This window comes from Cherax quadricarinatus, chromosome 68 (genome assembly GCF_038502225.1).
Source record: "Cherax quadricarinatus isolate ZL_2023a chromosome 68, ASM3850222v1, whole genome shotgun sequence".
Classification (NCBI taxonomy): Eukaryota; Metazoa; Arthropoda; class Malacostraca; order Decapoda; family Parastacidae; genus Cherax; species Cherax quadricarinatus.
Genome location: NC_091359.1, coordinates 16,631,886 through 16,651,595, shown reverse-complemented (window position 1 = coordinate 16,651,595; position 19,710 = coordinate 16,631,886). Strand labels below are relative to the sequence as shown.

The following is a 19,710-nucleotide window of genomic DNA, read 5'->3' as shown; positions in this document are numbered from 1 at the left end:
AGTTTCAAATTTCTGCAGAATTAAAAATTTAGAAATCATAATATAAGAATTTTTATTGCTTAACATTTTTGCAAAGTTGACAATTTAGAAATTAAAACATAGAAATATTTTTGTTAATTAATATTTTATCCACTCATAAAAAAGCCTCTGGCGGCTTATAAAGCGTCACCATTACAAAACTGTAGTAAATGAAAGTTATTTATCCATTTAAAATGGTTGAATTTTTCTATGACTCACAAATAAAAGCGTAAAAGTATAATGAAAATTTGTTCCAGACACAAGAGCGAGGAATACTTTTCTCTATATTAACATCACAACTGGATGGAGTCCAGGAAATATTAACTACAGAGTGTTATAACAAAACCCGAGTAGCGCAAGTCTAGTATAAAAACAAATTAGTAACCAAAATAGAGGAAAACAATGTATAAAGAAACAACAGAAATAAGGCGAGGCTATCACAATAGAAATAAGGCGAGGCTATCACAATAGAAATAAGGTAAGGCTATCACAATAGAAATAAGGTAAGGCTATCACAATAGAAATAAGGTAAGGCTATCACAATAGAAATAAGGTAAGGCTATCACAATAGAAATAAGGTGAGGCTATCACAATAGAAATAAGGCGAGGCTATCACAATAGAAATAAGGTAAGGCTATCACAATAGAAATAAGGTGAGGCTATCACAATAGAAATAAGGCGAGGCTATCACAATAGAATTAAGGCGAGGCTATCACAATAGAAATAAGGCGAGGCTATCACAATAGAAATAAGGCGAGGCTATCACAATAGAAATAAGGTAAGGCTATCACAATAGAAATAAGGTGAGGCTATCACAATAGAAATAAGGCGAGGCTATCACAATAGAATTAAGGCGAGGCTATCACAATAGAAATAAGGTAAGGCTAATACAATAGAAATAAGGTGAGGCTATCACAATAGAATTAAGGCGAGGCTATCACAATAGAAATAAGGTAAGGCTATCACAATAGAAATAAGGTGAGGCTATCACAATAGAAATAAGGTGAGGCTATCACAATAGAAATAAGGCGAGGCTATCACAATAGAATTAAGGCGAGGCTATCACAATAGAAATAAGGTAAGGCTATCACAATAGAAATAAGGTGAGGCTATCACAATAGAAATAAGGCGAGGCTATCACAATAGAATTAAGGCGAGGCTATCACAATAGAAATAAGGCGAGGCTATTACAATAGAATTAAGGCGAGGCTATCACAATAGAATTAAGGCGAGGCTATCACAATAGAATTAAGGCGAGGCTATCACAATAGAAATAAGGTGAGGCTATCACAATAGAAATAAGGCGAGGCTATCACAATAGAAATAAGGCGAGGCTATCACAATAGAAATAAATTAAGGCTATCACAATAGAATTAAGGCGAGGCTATCACAATAGAAATAAGGCGAGGCTATCACAATAGAATTAAGGCGAGGCTATCACAATAGAAATAAGGCGAGGCTATCACAATAGAAATAAGGTAAGGCTATCACAATATAAATAAGGTGAGGCTATCACAATAGAAATAAGGTAAGGCTATCACAATAGAAATAAGGTGAGGCTATCACAATAGAAATAAGGCGAGGCTATCACAATAGAATTAAGGCGAGGCTATCACAATAGAAATAAGGTGAGGCTATCACAATATAATTAAGGCGAGGCTATCACAATAGAAATAAGGCGAGGCTATCACAATAGAATTAAGGCGAGGCTATCACAATAGAAATAAGGTGAGGCTATCACAATAGAAATAAGGTGAGGCTATCACAATAGAAATAAGGTGAGGCTATCACAATAGAATTAAGGCGAGGCTATCACAATAGAAATAAGGCGAGGCTATCACAATAGAATTAAGGCGAGGCTATCACAATAGAATTAAGGCGAGGCTATCACAATAGAAATAAGGAGAGGCTGTCACAATAGAAATAAGGCGAGGCTATCACAATAGAAATAAGGCGGGGCTATCCGTAATAGAAATAAGGCGAGGCTATCCATAATAGAAATAAGGCGAGGCTGTCCATAATATAAATATAAATAAGGTGAGGCTATCCACAATAGAAATAAGGCGAGGATATCCACAATAGAAATAAGGCGAGGCTATCACACTAGAAATAAGGCGAGGCTATCACAATAGAAATAAGGCGAGGCTATCACAATAGAAATAAGGCGAGGCTATCACAATAGAAATAAGGCGAGGCTATCACAATAGAAATAAGGCGAGGCTATCACAACAGAAATAAGGAGAGGCTATCACAATAGAAATAAGGCGAAGCTATCACAATAGAAATAAGGCGAGGCTATTCATTATAGAAATAAGGCGAGGCTATCACAACAGAAATAAGGAGAGGCTATCACAATAGAAATAAGGCGAAGCTATCACAATAGAAATAAGGCGAGGCTATTCATTATAGAAATAAGGCGAGGCTATCCATAATAGAAATAAGGCGAGGCTATCCATAATATAAATAAGGTGAAGTTATCCACAATAGAAATAAGGCGGGGCTATCCACAATAGAAATAAGGCGAGGCTATCAGAAAAGAAATAAGGCGAGGATATCCACAATAGAAATAAGGCGAGGATATCCACAATAGTTATAAGGCGAGGATATCCACAATAGAAATAAGGCGAGGCTATCCACAACAGAAATAAGAAACTTCGATTTAATCACAAACAAAAGATACAAAATAACGTATCGGCACGTTACATGCTAATGGCCTCTATGCCTTTGTAGTGAGATAAATATATGAAGCGCCACACAAAAAAAAAGTGCTTGCGAAAGTAAGTAGGCTGCCATTAATCTTATGCTGTCATCCATCTCCCCTGCCATCCACCCCAAAAACCTCCATGCTCCAGGTGCGTCGTAAAACAGGTGTTCAACACACATATATGTATGTATATATATATATATATATATAAGGTAGGTAAGGTTGAAGCAGAGGTGTAGACAGGTCTGTTAACCTGGGAGCGCCAGACAACCAGCAGCAGTTAAGGACAACCAAGAGTACACATCGTGGCTCCTACCCGACAACATGAAGTTGTTGTTTTTGGTGGTGCTTTTAACCATCGCTGTCGTCCAGGCAAAGGTACAAGTGCTTTATATATGTACTGACCAAGTTGCGCTCACCAAGTTGTCTTAGCGCAGGTCGAGACTCCTCTCCTCCTACCACTCATAAAATTGGCTGCCATAAACTGGTTCCTTGCCTGCTCTTTGAGTTTGTGGTTCAGTTTTACTGTAGCCTAAGAAAATTCAGTGGACCCAACCTCCGTTCTCTTGTCTAATTTCTGTTATTTTGTTATAGAATTCCCGTCTGGTTTTCTGCCCTGGATTCTCCTTGCTCGATATCTTTTCCCTGCTCTTTTACTTCCTGCTTTGGTATCTACAGAGTCTTGTGAACTCCGGGGTCTTTCTGATTTCCCATATCTGTTTCTCTTGCTTAATATGAATCTTCTTGTACCCTCGTGATATATTCTTTTAAGTTTCTCCATCATAACATGGACCGACTTTCCCTCCATTTCTCTTCCCCATTGTATCCCATTTAGGAAGCTTAGTCTCGTATAGTTTCTCTCCTGTAGAATAATTTTCCATTGCTCTCTATTTCTTCTGTTCCTATTTCTATAGCATACCCAAAATTTAACAGATCATCGTCATTTTTTTTTCTCTTCACATTTGATTTCTTCTATGTCTGGTTCACTAGAACTAAAGACCAGATCTAATCTTGTTGACTTACCATCCGCTCACATCCTTGTTATCTCATTTGAGTGTTTTGTCAGGAATTCTCCCATTGCAATTTCCATCTTTCTTTCCACGTTTCCATTTCCAGTCCTCTATGTGGGTTCTTGTGTTCCCAGTCTATCTAATTTTGAATGGAAGTTTCTAATATTTTCACCTGGGCCCTTGGGTTTAGCGCAGTTTTCACCAAGAGGTCTCTTTTGGCCTTGGTATTATCCTCATGTTCCTACCTTGGTCTGATGTTATTTAGCGAGGAGAAAGAGGAAGGGAAGGGTTGTATTCAGCGGGGAGGTGTGTGTGTATGTGTGTGTGTGTGTGTGTGTGTGTGTGTGTGTGTGTGTGTGTGTTAGTTAGTTACCATTTTGTCCAAGGCACTTGTCACTGAGACACTTGGCCTGTGTGTGTGTGTGTGTGTGTGTGTATTTTACTGGTTGTCAAAGGCACTTGTCGACAGAAACTTGGCCTGTGTGTTTGTGTTTATGTGTGTACTCGTCTATCTGTGGTTGCAGGAGTCGATTCACAACACCCGGTTCCCTCTTCGCTGGTCGCTAGTGTGTGTGTGTGTGTGTGTGTGTGTACTCACCTAGTTGTACTCACCTAGTTGAGGTTGCGGGGGTCGAGTCCGAGCTCCTGGCCCCGCCTCTTCACTGATCGCTACTAGGTCACTCTCCCTGAGCCGTGAGCTTTATCATACCTCTGCTTAAAGCTATGTATGGATCCTGCCTCCACTACATCGCTTCCCATACTATTCCACTTACTGACTACTCTGTGGCTGAAGAAATACTTCCTAACATCCCTGTGATTCATCTGTGTCTTCAGCTTCCAACTGTGTCCGATCTCTGCTCAGATCTATGACGCTCACACTTACCTGCTGGATATTCAAGCCTGTGTGTGTGTGTGTGTGTGTGTGTGTGTGTGTGTGTGTGTGTGTGTGTGTGTGTGTGTGTGTGTGTGTGTGTGTGTGTGTGTGTGTGTGTGTGTGTGTGTGTGTGGTGTTAAGGTCGAAAAGCCTTAAAAATTTTCAATTAAAAAAAAAATGATCTCTGCTCAGATCTATGACGCTCACACTTACCTGCTGGATATTCAAGCTCATCTTTCTCAAAACTTCCTTCACAGCCTTCCACCAAACTTTCCTGGAACGTCTACTACACCTTCCATCAGCCTCAAAATTATAAACTTTCTTGGTCAACCCATCTTGCTCTTTCCTTTCTATATGATCAAATCATTTCAAGAACCTCCTCTTCAGCTATCTGAATTATGCCTTTCATTTTTCTACGCCGCCTTTATTTTTCCACGTCATATTCTTTGGATGATGTTCGCACCATATACAGTGAACAGCACCGTCTCTAGCCTTCTCCTAGCAACATAAAAGACCTTCACGGCTACAACAACTAACCCATCCCTTTGGGTAGGACCTACTTCCACTGGGGAATCCCGCCTACCAGTGACTATGCCCTCGTCTGCTACACGTCCCTATCCACTGACGCCTATATAACCGCCAGTCTTCTTGCCTTTGCTCCAGATTCTCCTCCACCACGATGCTGTGAACACTAACTCCAAGGCTGAGGGACTGATTACCTCTTCTTTTGTATATAGTTCTACTGTCTTCTAATTATGCCCTAGAATCTGTATTAATAAAGCCACTGGATGGCGAAACGTCTACAATAAAGATATCCAGATGTTGCACATGTGTCTTAACTTTCATAAAGAAAAAAACATTGATTACAGCCATTAAAAAGAGTTGGCACCACAACTCCGTATCCCTCCTTTTTTTTCTTTCATTGACAAGCTTCTCACTTTCCACACATTGCTCAACACCTCAGCTACTTTCTCCGTCTTTTCTGTCATGACTCTCACTCATAGACTCGTCTGCTAACGCATTCACTCCTAAATATATAAATTATTATTGTAATCAGAGATTTGTAATAAAATTCCCAGATACATATTTACATCTAATTCCTCAACAATCTTAATTCACAATCTACCATCAAGTTTGATACTGAAGAATGAGATACTTGTGCAACATCTGGGAATCTTTACTGAGGAAAGATTTCACCAGCCTGTGGCTTCTTGACGTCTAACATTCTTCACTGTACTGGACTGAGGAAGCCACTGGCTGGCGAAACGTTTCCTCAGTAGATATTTTTTAGATTAGATTTTGCCATCCAAGTAGCTAGTTTATTGTGCACTTCATATCCATCCTGTGGACGGTAGCGCAAAAGCATATGGGTATACACAAGGCCTAGGAACTAGGCCCCAAAAGGGTTAACAGGTGTACATGTAGGTAAGGTAAAGATTCCCAAATGTTGCACATGTGTCTCATTCTTCAATTTGATATTATCAAGAAACTTTCTCATTTTCATCACATTTTTTTTCCTTTTCCTGGACTTCTGTAATTTCCCTCTTGATTTTCTTAAAGTTAGCCAAGAACAACTGTGATAACTTCCACTTTATATAAATTTCCTAGCATTCTAGCATTCACCTCTTATATGACCCCTTGTATAAACCAAGAAACAACCGCAGTGATATAACACATCTCTATAAAAGGTCCGCTTTTATTGAGAGTATACCTCCTCTCTCCTGTTTACTCTAGACTGAACCTCCTCATAAAGACTTTTCAGCTGTAAACAACGTAACACCCATTCTCCTCATCTTTATTTCCTAAATATTCGAACTCTCCCACCTCTTTTAACAATTTTTTTTTATTCACTGGTAAGACATCCAGTTTTTCTGCATCATGGTATATCCCATACAGAGTTTTTTCCTTAACTTACTTATATCTTTACTACATTCAGTGACATTCAAACAACCAAGCAATAAATGTTTTTTTTTCCACTGACTGTAGTATTTTAGTCCCCATCGACGTGTTTGTCTAAAAGTACAGAAGTCTAATCTCACTTTCCTAGGAAAACTGAAAAAATATTACAGGAATAAAATCTATTAAGAAATACACCCGAAAGTATAAATAGGTATATCATGACTTATTAAATTTTATTTAATGTAACTTTTACCTTGCTGCTTAGTTTAAGTATTATTAAGTTTTAGGCTTACCCAAAAGGGTATGGTTAAAACGGATTTTGAAAAATTATGTATTGGAATTTTTCATAAATTTGTCCTCTTTCTGATGCAGAATCGTTGTAAATAAAGAAAACGTTTACTCAGCAGAAAATGTCAATCTTGTATTAAAAGTTGAGGGGAAGAGTTTATCCTACAATGAGGAGGATGTATCCTTGTATGTACTCACCCACACAGTCCTCATACTCAGTCATACTACTCATTCGTACGTGTACTCAGTTCGTGTACCGTAATACTTATATTATCTCTTGAAACAGAGTGACGATGGCACTGCCTGTGAGTCAGCTGGAGGCGAGTGTCACGAGGAAGGTGTCAGTAAGTGTGACAAAGTCTTGAGTGATTACAACTGTGATGACAAAACTGTCTGCTGCTTCACAGGTAAGATGACACCAGGCAACATGTCTCCCTCAATTACTACAACCAAGTACACCAGCCATTATATCACTGAATATGTACCTCACACACAATATATATGTTTTCCAATAGTACAGGAAACTTCCTTAGGAGAAATATATATACTGTTTTACGATGTTCCTTGTTATCTAGATTAATTAATATCCTTGATTCATTATTGATCAGGTGAATTTAAGACTAATGACCATCATTATATATAGGCTACAAACCTAACTGGTAAATGATCCAGAGAACCGCAAATGATACAATGGCAATGTCTGTTATTAGATGATTCAGTAGAAATATCAGTGGCCATGGCAGACACTGTTTTGCTGTGTTCCCTATTATCCAGATTAAGAGTATCCTTGATACGTTATTAACCAAGTAGATTAAAGCCATAATGACCCTCGCTATATACAATATATGCTATAAACCTAATTGGCAGATGATATGAAGAACCGCAGTTATTACACCAACACGGTGACCCGTAGTTCGATCGTTAAAGCACTCAACTCACACACTGAGGTCCGGAGTTCGAATCTCCGTTACGGCTGGAACATTAGGGAGGTGTTACCATAAGATACCTGCTGTCCATGTTCACCCAACAGTATAAAGTGGGTACCTGGGTGTTAGTTTGTAAAAATAAAGATATTATTATTAAGGTCTGGTGCTAAATGATTCGGTAGAAATAGCAGCAAACCACAGTTGGAAAAAATGTATACAAATTTTGATTTCTAGAAACGCAAAAAAATCATATGGGTTTATTTTGCTTTAAATAAATTATGATCCAAAACATTGTATTTTGTTTTTCATGCAAGATATAATTACTGCAACTGACCTTCAATGTTGTTTTTCTGATCAGGTAAGAAGAGGAAACTAACGAGCAAAGGAGATAAACAGAGCAAGCCAAAAAGGAATGAAAGGAAGGAGCGAAAGAAGAGCAGAAAGTCTGTCAGAAAGCAAAAAGACAACTCCAAGAAAACTCTCAAGAAGAAACAGAGAAAAGCTTTAGTATCGAAGACAGGACGAGACAAATCAGAGAAAACTCCAAAAAAGCAAATAAAATTTAAGAAAACTGTTAGAGCAGAGCGAGGTAAACACAAGAAAATTCCCCCAAAACAAAGGAAGCATAAGAAAATATCGAAAAGCAAACAAGACAAACGAAAGAAAACAGCAAACAAAAAACAACTCAGGAAAATTATCAGAACAGATAAACAATGGCAACAGCCAAGAAAAAATGTACGAAAACATACGAAAAATAAAACCAAAGGAAATAAACAAAAGAAAACTCTCAGGAAAAGACAAAGAACGATTAGTGGGAAAAAAGCTAAAATTAACGAAAATGAAACAAAGAAACAACGAAAGTCTAGGAAAAAATTCGCGGAGAAAAAATATATAGGAGGAAACTATAAATCAAAAAAAGGTTTCCAGAGAAAAAAGGAAAACCCTAAACAAATCCTTGGGAGAAAGAAAATGGGCAAACCTAGGAAAAGGCTTGTAAAGAAAGTGGGTAGAAAAATGAAAGACAAATCAGTGAAAGGTCTTAGGAAGAAAAATTACAAGAAAAAACAAATCAAAGCCAAGAAAATCATCAAGAAGAATAAACACAAGAAAAAACCAAGAAAATCAGGATACAACACAAACTCTGGAGAGAACCATCAAGGTAAGAAAACTGAACCATCAGAGGCTGCTGCCATACACAAATAGCCAGCACATTGGATAGAGGAGCTTACGACGACGTTTCGGTCCGACTTGGACCATTTACAAAGTCACACTGACAGAAAGGAGAGAAGGAAGCAGCATATATAGGCCAGAAGACAGGAACGGGACAAGAGAGGCAGTAGAGGAAGAAGACAAGTAGTGGTAGAGGTACTAGTAGTAGTGGAGTCAGCCAAAGACTAAGAGGAGCACTGCAGGGGAGCTAGGGGCCCACAAGGGAGCTAGGGGCCCACAAGGGAGCTAGGGGCCCACAAGGGAGCTACGGGCCCACAAGGGAGCTAGGGGCCCACAAGGGAGCTAGGGGCCCACAAGGGAGCTAGGGGCCCACAAGGGAGCTGGGGGCCCACAAGGGAGCTAGGGGCTCACAAGGGAGCTAGGGGCCCACAAGGGAGCTAGGGGCCCACAAGGGAGCTAGGGGCCCACAAGGGAGCTAGGGCCCACAAGGGAGCTAGGGGCTCACAAGGGAGCTAGGGACCCACAAGGGAGCTAGGGGCTCACAAGGGCTAGAGCTAGGGGCCCACAAGGGAGCTAGGGGCCCACAAAGCGTGGGAACAAGAACACAAAAGGAGAAATAATAATAATAATAATAATAATAATAATAATAATAATAATAATAATAATAAAGGACCAAATACCCAAGGCAGAAGAAAGAAAACCCGAAGGAGAAAGAGGAAAGGGTAAGAGGGAGATGGGAAAAAAACAAGAATAAAGTTGTCACGGGTGTTCTGAAGTTTGGAGCATTTTACAGTGTAATGGGAGAGAAAGGCATCTAAAGAGACAAAGCCAGGACTAAGATTCATACAGGGATAGTTGTGTATAAGGGAGGATTCAACCAGACGGCGACTGTGAAAGTTAGACGTAGGATAGATAGTTTTAGCAGAAGACCAGTCAATAGGATGACTGTGATCTCTGACATGACAGAAAAGAGCATTGTTGGTATCAAGCCTAACACTACTTTTGTGCTCCCTGAGTCTGTCAGAAAGAGAACGGCCAGTTTCTCCAAAGAGGACAAGATGAACAAGAAATAAAGCAGACACTAGGAGAATCTATAGAGGGAGGAGAGGTATACATAAGGAGAGGTATGAACTAGATTGGTGCGAAGAGTGTTAGTCTGGCAAAAAGTAAGATTGATATCTAAGGAACGGAGAGAGTTGTTGAGATTAGAAAGACTGGAAATATAGGGAAGGCAGAGGACAGGAGAGTCCCCAGGAGGTAAGAGTACAGTGAACCATCAGAGTCTACTACCATCAAGGTAAGAGTACGGTGAACCATCAGAGTCTACTACCATCAAGGTAAGAGTACAGTGAGCCATCAGAGGCTACTACCATCAAGGTAAGAGTACAATGAATCACCAGAGGCTACTACCATCAAGGTAAGAACGTGGTGAACCATCAGAAGCTACTACCATCAAGGTAAGAGTACAATGGACCATCAGAGGCTACTACTATCTAGGTAAGAGTACAGTGAACCATCAGAGGCTACTACTATCAAGGTAAGAGTACACTGTTATACTGGGAGTGTTTAAAATGCAAGTATCAAGTAAAGTAACACTGTCACATTTGTATCTTATACAAATCAATAAAACTGTAATGCAGTATTATGCACTATAATGCTGGATATATTTAGTGTACAAAAAAATAAATATACTTAATTATATATCTTTTAATTTTTAATATTATTGTTATTATTTATAGTGAAATGCAAACCTAATAAACATTGCAAGAAAGCAAAAGGTGTTTGTAAAAACAAATGTAAGAAGAAAGAGAAAGAGATCAAGAAAGGGTGTAAGGGCACGAAGTGTAAGTGTTGTGCGAAGAAGAAGAAGAAGGTTAAAAGTTGCAAGACGAAGGAGGAGTGCAAGGTGCAAGGTGGAGTGTGCAAGATAGAGAAGGATTGCTGGCCTGGCAACTTCGTCACTAAGGGTTGCAAAGCTGGCTGTGTCTGCTGCCTCGAGAAAGGTAAGTTTTTTATTTGTAAATTCACGGTGACTCACTCATGAACCTCGAGTTAGTGTCTCCTTTCTGTTCGTCGGTCGCTGGTTTACCTTTCAGTTATGTCGTCGCTTATTTACTTTTTCGCTTGTCTGGTAATCCTTTATTCACTTGTTATCGGGGATTAAACTTCAGCTCCTGGCCCCTTCTTAGCTACTAAACGTCTGAAGTATTTTTTTTTATCTTGGACTTTATATATGCTTACAAATTTGTGTATGGCGTTAACTTGCCCTAAATTCCCCTCTGGTTACACTTCACATGTTCAACAAGGGAGATATTTCTTACGTCTACACCGGCTCATTTGAGCTTCTAGTTTCCATGTGTGATCCCTTGTTCTCCTCCTCCAATGCCAGCATGTTCTTGTCATCCATATCAATATCTCTGAATAGATTGTGTTATGACCTGTGACCAATGTGAGGTTTGGGACTCTTGGTCTACTCATCTCACTGGTTTTAGATCTAGGATCAGCTTACAGGCAACTTGAGTATTCTGAAACCTCTAAGGTTATACTTTATACATCTGACTCACGAAGTCGTAATGACAAGAGAGTTTTGAGACTCTCTGACCGCCGGTTCAAACCCCACCCGTGGTATGGTTTATACACCTGTTTCAGTTTTACATAGTTCGTGTATTATTCTGAAAGATTTACCTCGCATGTGCTGCCAGTGTTATCCAAAATGTGATGTTTAGCCCCCATATCTTTCTCCTTGGCTGAAATTTACAGTTTCTCACCTCTCAGGTTATTCGCTGTCTCTGGTCTTGTCTATCCCTCTTTATTTCCATGATCATTCTCTTATTCGGGCTAAACCACGGTAAGCACTTGTTTGGCCACCATTGCAGCTCTTCCAAGTCTTCCTACAGTCTCTCTCTACCTTCTCATAAGATTCATGTTATCGACAAAATTAAAAAAAGATACAACTTCATCCCGTCTGGAAAGAAATTTATATATATATTAAACACAGTAGCGAACCTAATTCTGAGGCTTTAGAGACTTGTTACACTAGTGTTTCTTGCTGTGTATACGCTTCCTATACTAGTCTGTGTGCTTCAAGATGCATGTTTATTCCTCGCACATGTCTTTATGGTTTTTGTGGAGGTGTTGGTGACAAGTTTTAATATTCTCAGTGAAGTATTTGGAAGTCACAACATTTTCGTATTGGCTAATAAACAACGAGATTCTGAGAGCGCAGCAAACCTCATTATACTTTCACTAACGTTAATTATGACATGCATATAAAGGACGCTACTTTAAATTATAACTTCAACTATGATGAAAATGTTGCAAAAAAAGGTCTAATTCTTCAATTTGAACTATACATTTACACGTTCTTTTATCCCCCAACAGCCCCCTGCTCAGAGACGAGTACGTGCAAGGAGCATGAAGGACAGTGTAGAGAGCATTGCTTGGGAGAGGAGCGAGTTATGACTGCCGGCTGCTTGACTGACAAGTGTAAATGTTGCATCCCTCCCTGTAGTCTCTCCTCAGAGTGTCACTACGCTGGTGGCTACTGTGTTGAGCACGAGCATCACTGCAAATATGGCTTCTACATTTACGGTGCCTGCAAGGGCAAAGACTGCAAGTGCTGTCGACCAAGTAAGTTGCTGTTTGTGCTTTCTGGGTTTTTCTTGCTTGTTACTCTGCTGTGTACTACAACAAACAAAGTTTTCAATACTTTTCTGAGTACCATGTTTTAAAGGAAGGGTGAAATATATATATATATATATATACATATATATATATATAATATATATATATATATATATATATATATACATACATATATATATATACATATATATATATACATACATATATATATATATACATATATATATATATACATATATATATATACATATATATATATATACATATATATATATATTTTATTTTTTTTTTTTTTATTATCACACCGGCCGATTCCCACCAAGGCAGGGTGGCCCGAAAAAGAAAAACTTTCACCATCATTCACTCCATCACTGTCTTGCCAGAAGGGTGCTTTACACTACAGTTTAAACTGCAACATTAACACCCCTCCTAATTGTTTAAATTGTTTAAATTGTTTATAATTGTTTAAATCTTATTCAATTGGTAAACTTAAACCTTTATTTATATAAATTTATTAATTATTTCCATAATTTTTTACGCATCTGTAATATCACTAAAATTATTTTATCACTGTATGGACGATTTTTTTTATTATATATTTAGGACTGCATCACCTATTTTTGCATGTTGTAAGAAAATGTGTCGAGCTTTTCTTTTTATGGACTGTAGAGACAGTTTAATATTTTATCAATGAATCCCGTGTTGTGTGGGAACTCTATATGAGAGTGAGTTGAGTAACAGTAACCCATGTTGTGTGGGAACTCTATATGAGAGTGAGTTGAGTAACAGTAACCCGTGTTGTGTGGGAACTCTATATGAGAGTGAGTTGAGTAACAGTAACCCGTGTTGTCTGGGAACTCTATATGAGAGTGAGTTGAGCAACAGTAACCCATGTTGTGTGGGAACTCTATATGAGAGTGAGTTGAGCAACAGTAACCCATGTTGTGTGGGAACTCTATATGAGAGTGAGTTGAGTAACAGTAACCCATGTTGTGTGGGAACTCTATATGAGAGTGAGCTGAGTAACAGTAACCCGTGTTGTGTGGGAACTCTATATGAGAGTGAGTTGAGTAACAGTAACCCGTGTTGTGTGGGAACTCTATATGAGAGTGAGTTGAGCAACAGTAACCCATGTTGTGTGGGAACTCTATATGAGAGTGAGTTGAGTAACAGTAACCCATGTTGTGTGGGAACTCTATATGAGAGTGAGTTGAGTAACAGTAACCCATGTTGTGTGGGAACTCTATATGAGAGTGAGTTGAGTAACAGTAACCCATGTTGTGTGGGAACTCTATATGAGAGTGAGTTGAGTAACAGTAACCCATGTTGTGTGGGAACTCTATATAAGAGTGAGTTAAGTAACAGTAACCCATGTTGTGTGGGAACTCTATATGAGAGTGAGTTAAGTAACAGAAACCCATGTTGTGTGGGAACTCTATATGAGAGTGAGTTGAGTAACAGTAACCCGTGTTGTGTGGGAACTCTATATGAGAGTGAGTTGAGTAACAGTAACCCATGTTGTGTGGGAACTCTATATGAGAGTGAGTTGAGTACCAGTAACCCATGTTGTGTGGGAACTCTATATGAGAGTGAGTTGAGTAACAGTAACCCATGTTGTGTGGGAACTCTATATGAGAGTGAGTTGAGTAACAGTAACCCATGTTGTGTGGGAACTCTATATAAGAGTGAGTTAAGTAACAGTAACCCATGTTGTGTGGGAACTCTATATGAGAGTGAGTTAAGTAACAGAAACCCATGTTGTGTGGGAACTCTATATGAGAGTGAGTTGAGTAACAGTAACCCATGTTGTGTGGGAACTCTATATGAGAGTGAGTTGAGTACCAGTAACCCATGTTGTGTGGGAACTCTATATGAGAGTGAGTAACAGTAACAGTTGAGGTGTTACGCAGTACATCTGGACGCTGGGTCGCTAAGTTGGTGTCACCGAGGATAAAAAAAAATGTCGCATTAGTTACACTTGTGTCCTTTTACTAACATTGATTATTATGCTTCATATATCATGTAAATTGTTTTTCTAAACTAGACAAATGAGTTTTTAATAAAATATCCCCATTAAAGTTGATAGGTGTTAGGTTAGGTTAGATTCGTCAGGAAACAGGACAAGTGTTCCCAGACGCGGGTCTCGAGTCATAGGATGACCCGAAACTGAAGATTTTGGTGTGCACCTAGTGTTTTATAAGAGGAAACACTAGTTTTTCTTCGGGCTGTTGCTCATGTATGGGTGATACTCTGTAAAAACCTCTCTTCTATGTGCGGGTTATTTGTGTATTGAAAACCTGTGTTAGTGTTGCATCAGCGATTAGCAAAAACCTATCTAATGAAAAAATGTTCCTGATGGGTAAAACTTGTTTAAAGTGGCCAGAGCCTCGTCATCAATACCAGACTGGCAAATAACATGAAATAAGGCAGGATTTCACTTATTTCTGAATAACTCTGTTACAATATGTCAAACAATGACGGCCTCAAAATTTAGCTGATATTTTTTTTTTTTTTTTTGCCTATGAAACGTCATATCACTTTTAAAGCGATAATGAAGGGATCATGATATTTAAACATAAGTTTAATAAAAGCCTACATGATGCTTTTTGGCCTATGAAATGTCACTTTATGAATTATTATGTGGGAAAATTACCTGCATGAGATTTACAGAGTATTACCTGAATTATTACGTGCAAGTAATTTGGGTGAGGTAAGTGGGACTTAGTCACAGTATGTCACAGAACTGTCACTCCCTCGATGCCCACTTCATCACCAATCATAAAAAGCTAGACCTAATATTAAATTAATAATTACAATATTAAACATTAATACCAATATTGGTAAATTATAAAATAGTGTAGACTGTATAATTAGGCTTGCTGGGTACACAAGATGTAATTATTGTACATAAATTATAATGAAAAGAAATTCGTATTACCACTTACCATTTAATTCGTGTAGATGGATCACACCACAACACCTGCCTGACACATACACCCTACACTGGCCAGCTAGAGATTTACATGAAAGGACTAATGGCGCACTTCCCTGTGTGAGTGATGGCGTATTCCTTATCAAGGGGACATTAACCCGGGTTCCAATTACAAATTCATGTCGAAACACCCCAATGTTGCCCTCGAAGACGCCTGATTATTACCTGAATTTTCCACTACAACCAGTGATCTCACATTACAAATGTGGTCTCTCCTGTCAGCATCACTCTCCCGCTGTTCTACCCCCCCCACTCCCCCCCCCCCACTCCCCCCACCCCCCCACGCGAAACGGTCAAATCAGCATCACATTTTATCACACAATTTTACATGCTGAATTTAGGAAAATTAAAAATTTTCCACAGTCACATTACTTTTAAACATCGCTTTAATAAAAGTCTAAATGATCTTTTTTCGCCTATGAAATGTCACATTATTTTTAAACATCAGTTTTATAGAATCTTACATCATCTTTTCTTTCAGTAATTACATCTACGACAACTGGGACTACCAGTACCTTATCCACTACAACATCGACGACTACAACGACTACGTCCACAACGACTACGTCAACAACGACTACGTCAACAACGACTACGTCAACAACGACTACGTCCACAACGACTACGTCAACAACGACTACGTCCACAACGACTACGTCAACAACGACTACGTCAACAACGACTACGTCAACAACGACTACGTCCACAACGACTACGTCCACAACGACTACGTCAACAACGACTACGTCAACAACTACGTCAACGACTACAACTACAACAACTACGAGTACATCTACAAGTACATCAACATCTAGTACAACTACATCTTCTAGTACTACTTCTACTAGTACAACTACGTCTACTAGTACAACTACATCTAGTACAACTACGTCTACTAGCACAACTACAACAAGTTCAACATCTACAACCACGACAACGACTACAACAACGACTTCAACAACTACAACAACGACTACAACAACGACTACAACAACAACGACTACAACTTCGACATCTACGAGTACAAGTACATCTACCAGTACATCTACAAGCACAAGCACATCTACAAGTACCAGTACATCTACAAGTACAACTAGCACATCTACAAGTACAACTAGTACATCTACAAGTACATCAACTAGTACTTCTACAAGCACAAGTACGTCTACGAGCACATCTACGTCAACGACAACCACAACTACTACTACAACGACAACAACCACAACGACAACAAGCACAACGACAACAACCACAACGACAACAACCACAACGACAACCACAACGACAACAACCACAACGACAACAACCACAACGACAACAACCACAACGACAACACCACCGCCGGGTAGAATATAAAGTCTAGGTGTGTGAGACATACACAGTGTGTGAGACATACACAGTGTGTGAGACATACACAGTGTGAGACATACACAGTGTGAGACATACACAGTGTGAGACATACACAGTGTGAGACATACACAGTGTGTGAGACATACACAGTGTGTGAGACATACACAGTGTGTGAGACATACACAGTGTGAGACATACACAGTGTGAGACATACACAGTGTGAGACATACACAGTGTGTGAGACATACACAGTGTGTGAGACATACACAGTGTGTGAGACATACACAGTGTGAGACATACACAGTGTGAGACATACACAGTGTGAGACATACACAGTGTGAGACATACACAGTGTGTGATACATATACAGTGTGTGAGACATACACAGTGTGTGAGACATACACAGTGTGTGAAACATACACAGTGTGTGAGACATACAGTGTGTGAAACATACAGTGTGTGAGACATACACAGTGTGTGAGACATACACAGTGTGTGAGACATACACAGTGTGTGAGACATACACAGTGTGAGACATACACAGTGTGAGACATACACAGTGTGAGACATACACAGTGTGTGATACATACACAGTGTGTGAGACATACACAGTGTGTGAGACATACACAGTGTGTGAGACATACACAGTGTGTGAGACATACACAGTGTGTGAGACATACACAGTGTGTGAGACATACACAGTGTGTGAAACATACACAGTGTGTGAGACATACACAGTGTGAAACATACACAGTGTGTGAGACATACACAGTGTGTGAGACATACACAGTGTGTGAGACATACACAGTGTGTGAAACATACACAGTGTGTGAGACATACACAGTGTGAAACATACACAGTGTGTGAGACATACACAGTGTGTGAAACATACACAGTGTGTGAGACATACACAGTGTGAGACATACACAGTGTGTGAGACATACACAGTGTGTGAGACATACACAGTGTTTATATACTGCGTGATAAATACTTACACTATCAACACCCATCAAGGAGAGACTCGGGACATAAACCAACCTACACCTCACGTTACGACTCACTTTATGGTTTAACTTTTAAAACCGACAGATATTATAAAATTAAGACATAGCCCTAGTTTTGGGATATTTTAACCAAGCAACGTTTTTTTGTGCCACGTTTCGGGGAGAAACGTTTCCTCACTTAAAATATCTTAATAATGCGCAAATGTGACATTTAAGCCCCTGTCTGACAGATATTATAACTTGAGAGATAATCCAGAAGCTAGTGTCCATTATGATTATATAAATATTTCGAGGACGTTTAATGTCGTCCTTGAGTGAAACGTTATTTAATAGTAATCTGGAAAGGACGGAAACGTCGTCTAGAGTTTTTCCTTAAATTCTGGGGCATTTGTAAATTATTCCAGCCACGGTATTGTGACTTATTATTTAAGTATGATTGTTATTATTTAGGCTATGGTTATGTCAAGTTATAAGATTTATGTCAACTGGGAATGTGTCATCTGAGATCATGTCAACTGGGAATGTGTCGCTGAGATCATGTCAACTGGGAATGTGTCATCTGAGATCATGTCAACTGGGAATGTGTCGCTGAGATCATGTCAACTGGGAATGTGTCATCTGAGATCATGTCAACTGGGAATGTGTCGCTGAGATCATGTCAACTGGGAATGTGTCATTTGAGATCATGTCAACTGGGAATGTGTCAGCTGGGAATGTGTCAGCTGAGATCATGTCAACTGGGAATGTGTCATCTGAGATCATGTCAACTGGGAATGTGTCATCTGAGATCATGTCAACTGGGAATGTGTCAGCTGGGAATGTGTCAGCTGAGATCATGTCAACTGGGAATGTGTCATCTGAGATCATGTCAACTGGGAATGTGTCATCTGAGATCATGTCAACTGGGAATGTGTCATCTGAGATCATGTCAACTGGGAATGTGTCATCTGAGATCATGTCAACTGGGAATGTGTCAGCTGAGATCATGTCAACTGGGAATGTGTCATCTGAGATCATGTCAACTGGGAATGTGTCATCTGAGATCATGTCAACTGGGAATGTGTCATCTGAGATTATGTCAACTGGGAATGTGTCATCTGAGATCATGTCAACTGGGAATGTGTCAGCTGAGATCATGTCAACTGGGAATGTGTCATCTGAGATCATGTCAACTGGGAATGTGTCAGCTGAGATCATGTCAACTGGGAATGTGTCAGCTGAGATCATGTCAACTGGGAATGTGTCAGCTGAGATCATGTCAACTGGGAATGTGTCGCTGAGATCATGTCATCTGGGAATGTCAGCTGAGATCATGTCAACTGGGAATGTGTCAGCTGAGATCATGTCAACTGGGAATGTGTCGCTGAGATCATGTCAACTGGGAATGTGTCAGCTGAGATCATGTCAACTGGGAATGTGTCATCTGAGATCATGTCAACTGGGAATGTGTCAGCTGAGATCATGTCAACTGGGAAAGTGTCAGCTGAGATCATGTCAACCGTCAGGAATAAACATGCATGTGTTTGTGTAACAGTGGTTGTTGTTGATATGAGTATGAAACAAGTATTGTACCTTCACCTTTTATTTAATTAAAAGCACCATAGCATCTCATGTGAAAGCCTTTTTATGGAACCTTGTGTTTATATTAAAGTTATCTCTTCTTAGTCAAGGTAGAATATGTATATATATATATATATATATATATATATATATATATATATATATATATATATATATATATATATATATATATATATATATATATATATATATATATATATATATATATATTATGGGGTCCACCTTTAATGCAAATTGTGGGACCCACAG

At 39.1% G+C, this 19,710-nt stretch overlaps 1 protein-coding gene across 1 annotated transcript; it reads left to right on the top strand.

Moving 5' to 3' along the window:
• Window positions 1-2,949: 2,949 nt before the first annotated feature.
• On the top strand, window positions 2,950-19,491 carry LOC128697730 (axoneme-associated protein mst101(2)-like). The gene is made up of 6 exons (XM_053789594.2): window positions 2,950-3,100; window positions 7,080-7,200; window positions 8,078-8,878; window positions 10,629-10,892; window positions 12,271-12,519; window positions 16,008-19,491. The coding sequence occupies exons 1-6, from the start codon at window positions 3,047-3,049 to the stop codon at window positions 16,880-16,882; spliced, it is 2,364 nt and encodes a 787-aa protein (XP_053645569.2). The 5' UTR covers window positions 2,950-3,046; the 3' UTR covers window positions 16,883-19,491.
• The last annotated feature ends 219 nt before the right edge of the window (window positions 19,492-19,710 follow it).